This window comes from Mandrillus leucophaeus, unplaced genomic scaffold, assembly GCF_000951045.1.
Source record: "Mandrillus leucophaeus isolate KB7577 unplaced genomic scaffold, Mleu.le_1.0 Scaffold446, whole genome shotgun sequence".
NCBI lineage: Eukaryota > Metazoa > Chordata > Mammalia > Primates > Cercopithecidae > Mandrillus > Mandrillus leucophaeus.
The window spans coordinates 787,730-792,327 of record NW_012104765.1 but is presented as its reverse complement, the minus strand read 5'-3'; the positions used below and the strand labels follow the sequence as shown (position 1 = coordinate 792,327).

Below are 4,598 nucleotides of genomic sequence, written 5' to 3'. Positions count from 1 at the left end.
ATATCAATAAAGTCCACCAATCAGGTAACAGTATTGTTCAGTATTAATTTCCTGCTTGGGTAGATGCCTGCGGTTCAGTAAGAGATTGTGCTTGTCTTCTGGAAATAATACTGAAGTATTGAGTATGTCACTCTTATTCTATGTTTAAATTTTTTCTCTCTCTCCTTTTTTTTGTAGAGGCAGGGTCTCAGTATACTGGCCAGGCTGGTCTCCTGGCCTCAAGTGATCTTCCCACCTTGGGTTCCCAAAATGCTGGGATTAAACCACTGCACCCAGGCCCTGTCACTTACTCTTAAATGGTTTCAGAAAAAAGTAACTGGAGAGGATAAAGCTGATATGGTAAAATGTTAACATTTAGGAAATCTAGAAAACTAAAAATAATTTTTAAATTTTTTTGAGATAGGGTCTTGCTCTGTCACCAGGCTGGAGTACAGTGGCGCACTCTCAGCTCACTGTAACCTCTACCTCCTCGGCTCAAGCGATCCTCTCATCTCAGCCTCCTGAGGAGCTGGGACTACAGCCGCACACTACCACGCTCCGCTAATTTTTTAAATTTTTTGTAGAGACAGGATTTTGCCATGTTGCCCAGGCTGGTCTCAAATTCCTGGGCTCAAGTAATCCATCCACCTTGGCCTCCCACACTGCTGGGACTACTGGTGTGAGCCACCGCGCCCAGCCTAAAAATAAATTATTGTTGAAATGGTATTTCAGTTTTTAAAAACTGTTACAGCCAAAAGACAACACAGACTCCTAAAAGGAGTCTTGGGCTGGGTCAGAAGTAGATTCTAACCCTGAGCCTCTCCCTTACCAGCTATGTAGCTCTGGGCCATCACATCTGCTATGAGGGTAATCGCCCCACTCATCCATTCTGTTGGGTTACTTTTTTTTCTTTTTCTTTTTTTTTTTTTTTTGAGACAGGGTCTCACTCTGTCACTCCAACTGGAGTGCAGTGGTGGTCTCAGCTCACTGCAGCCTCAACCTTCTGGGCTCAAGTGATCCTCCTGCCTCAGCCTCCCAAAGTGCTGGGATTACAGGTGTGAGCTACCACCCCTGGCCCTGTTGGGTTATTGGTGATTAGTGGACTAATGAATGGAACAGCACTCTGCAAACATCAGGGGCCAGACACAGCTCATGCTGAAATATGGTTTCCTGAGGATGAGGTCTAAACTGCCTCCTCTCTCTGGAAAGGGGGCCACGGTAAGTATAATGATGGGGCCCCAGGTGGCCACGCAGGTGCTCTCCTAGGAACTTGTGCGTGTGCAGGATTTTCTCTAACCTCCTGCCTTTGTGTGACTGTAATCAGTTTTAGCAATGGTTTCTGTCACTTCGCATTGTATTGTATCATTAAAAAAAAAGACTTACAGAATTCAAAACCAGTATCTAAGAGCTGCACACCATTTCAGAAGGGGAGGGCAGACGCTTAACTTCCTGTTCCCCCACTGCTGGACATTGAAGTTACTTCCAAATTCTCACCATGATAAGTGCCTCACAAGCAGCTTTGTACATATTTTAGATTACCTCCTTAGACTAGGCTCTGGTAAATAGGATTACTGGATCAAGGGGTATGAACCAAATACTTTCTACAAAGACTATTTCAATTCACACCATCAATAATACTGTAGAAAAATGCCAGTGAAACTGGCATTTATCATGTTTGCATTCTGCCTTACTTTTTTTTGATATGGAGACTCGCTCTACCACCCAGGCTGGAGTGCAGTGGCACGACTGTGGCTCACTGCAACCTCCACTTCCCAGGTTCAAGCGACTCTCCTGCCTCAGCTTCCTGAGTAGTTGGGACTACAGGCATGCATCACCATGCCTGGCTAATTTTTGCAATTTTAGTAGAGATGGGGTTTCCCCATGCTGGCCAGGCTGGTCTCAAACTCCTAACCTCAAATGATCCGCCCATTTTGGTCTCCCAAAGTGCTGGGATTTACAGGCATGAGCCACCACGCCCAGCCCTGCCTTACTATTTTTTTCCTCCTAATTAAATGAGGAAATGGTACCTTATTGTTATAACTTACACTGCTTTGAGTATTAATGGTATATGATATATATTTATCAACTGCTGTTACTATTTTGCTTGAGTATGTCTTTTGTCCATTTTTCAGGATATTTGTGGGTTTAAAAAAATTGAATTCCTAAACGCACATTAGAATAGGGATATCAACTTTTGTGTTGTCATATTTTAAAATACTTTCCAAAACTGAAAGCTTTGAAGAGGACTGAATTCCAGCAGTATGAAATGGTTAAAAAGTGGATAATCACGTATCTATGCCTGAAGGTGGTATTTCTCACATCAATAGATCCTGCAAACAATAAACTAATATTCCAAAGAAATTTTACTGGAAATACATTGGAGAGTCCTTAGTAAGGTCATTGGCAATACAGTCTAGGAAGATCTAGGTCAACAGATGAACCTGTTAGACAGGTTTAACCAATTCCCTTAGACTAGCGAAGTCTGAATGCTGAGAATGCCAGAGAATAAATTGTCAAACTCCCTCTCTAGTTTGGATACAGGTAATTTTATTTTCTTTTAAGAGGCAGGCAGGCCACATTCAACAGACAAGATGAATAAGTTGCTTTTCTTTTCTTTTTTCTCTTTTTTTTTTTTCTTTCTTGTTTGAGACAGGGTGTTGCTCTGTCTGCAGTCATAGCTCACCATAGCCTCGACCTCCCAGGCTCAAGCGATCCTCCCACCTCAGCCTCACAAGTAGCTGGAACTACAGGCATGCGTCACCATGCCCAGCTAGTTTTTAAATTTTTAGTAGAGACAAAGCCTCACTATGTTGGCCAATTGAACTCTTGGGCTCAAGCGATCCTCCTGCCTCAGCCTCGCAAAGTGTTGGGATTACGGGTACAAGCCACCACCCTGGGCCTACTTCTTTATCAAAGAAGCTCTTCCTGAACAACACAGAAAACCCCCCAGAGGGTCCCTAATGAGAACCAAACAGAAAAACCCCCAACTCAGGTTTGTTGGGCAATCCTTCTTTTCCACAGAAGCTGGACCAGGTTCTGTTATCGTTTAAAAAATATACTATGTTGAATATTTTTAAAGACAAGAAGGGAAAGAGAACAGGTTCTTGCAAAGATAGGTACAGCCTCGACTCCTTTCAAGTACACGCGATCTCCCGAGTACTCGCTGCCCACACCCAGCCAAGTCATCACGGGACCCAGACAGTGTCAGACGGGATGCTGCCGGGAAAGCAAGGCGGGGCCCTGTAGCATTTGAGCCACAGTTTGAATGATGTGTTGCAAAGAGTTTTTACTTGCATAGCTGAGAAGTAGGTCACTTCGTTTCTCAAGAACCAGCCGGCCTCAGTGCACAACTGAAGGTCAAGCGACTCTTACAGCCCTGTAGCCTCACCGTGTGACACCCAGGTGACCTGTCTCTGCCAAAGTGCTGACTGTGCTCGCAGTCCTTGGAAGGCACTTAAGTTTTTAATAGAAAGGACCTATAATTAGGGCAGTATCTGGTGCTCTGATCTGGGAGAAGGAGAAAAGGAAAACAGCCCCTAGGATTCCTGCCCACAGTTCAGCACAGGACGCCAGGAGATTTTCAAAACCTGACATTCCCCAGGGAAGGGCCTGACATTCCCCAGAGATTTTCAAAACCTGACATTCTTCAGCGAGGCTTATGTGAAAGATGCTTGAACCGCAGAGTAAGGTCTCGGCTCTTCCCCACTCTCAGAGAGCCTCCAGGAGGACTCCGAGACTCCCAGACCAGCCCTCCGCCCCCGACCTCAATCTCAGAATAACTGAACTCTGGAAAGTCAAGATCACCAAGAACAGAAACACAAGGGGCTGGGGCCTGAGTTTAGAAACGACCAAAGACAGAATAAAAAGGACAGTCCTTTGTAAACTGTACAGCAGAGACAGGGCAGCTTGGGAGTGGCGGAGTGCACCAAGCTCACTGTGGCTTGGGGTGGGGTGGTGAGGTGTGACTAGGAGTTGCCGGCTCTCCAGCCCGGGACAGTTACCCAACTCGTCTCCCAGCCTGTTTCCCCATGGGCAGCAGAGATGGCCAGGACATAGTGAAGCAGGTCACAAGGGGCTCAGAGTGTCCTCCCCTGCCCCGTCCAAGGAAACAGGGCCTGGCTCTGGGGGCGAACTCTGACCCCACTACCCCAAGTGGCTGTGCCCTGGGGCAGGCACAGAGGAGCTCCCTCGGGAGCGAATCTCGGGTAAGTCTGGCCTCCTCCCGCTGGCCCAGGGCTGCCCCGGGGGCGCCAGCAGGCACTGCTCGCTGTGGGTAGGGGGGTCCAAACTAGACGCGGCCTCTGGGAGGGCAAGACCGGGAGGGGTCGGCCCGTGTCGGGGGCTACTGGAAAAGCAGCGCCACCGCCACCCACCTCACGACATGGAAGGCCCAAAGCAGGCGGTCTGTGCGGGGCCCGCGCGAGGCGCGGACGATGCTGAGATACAGGTAGAACGCAATGGCTACGGTCCAGAAGAAGGAGCTGGTGTTGGCGAAGGTGGACAGCGCGCCCTGCAGCACGCAGTCCCACGACGGGCCCGCGAAGTCCTGCAGCACTCCGTAGAAGTAGGAGGCGGCCGAGAGCAGGTCGGCCAGCGACAGGAAGAGCAGCAGGCGCCGT

The 4,598-nt window shown here is 48.2% G+C and overlaps 1 protein-coding gene across 1 annotated transcript in view; it reads right to left on the bottom strand.

Annotated features, from left to right (window-relative positions):
* GPR157 (G protein-coupled receptor 157) overlaps nucleotides 1-4,597 on the bottom strand; it is a gene marked incomplete at its 5' end in the record, with an annotated part of 38,081 nt that extends 33,484 nt beyond the window's left edge. Inside the window, one exon of the mRNA XM_011994201.1 lies at nucleotides 4,353-4,597. Coding sequence (XP_011849591.1) covers nucleotides 4,353-4,597 — 245 coding nt within the window. The remainder of the gene's footprint in view (nucleotides 1-4,352) is intronic.
* Nucleotide 4,598: the final 1 nt, after the last annotated feature.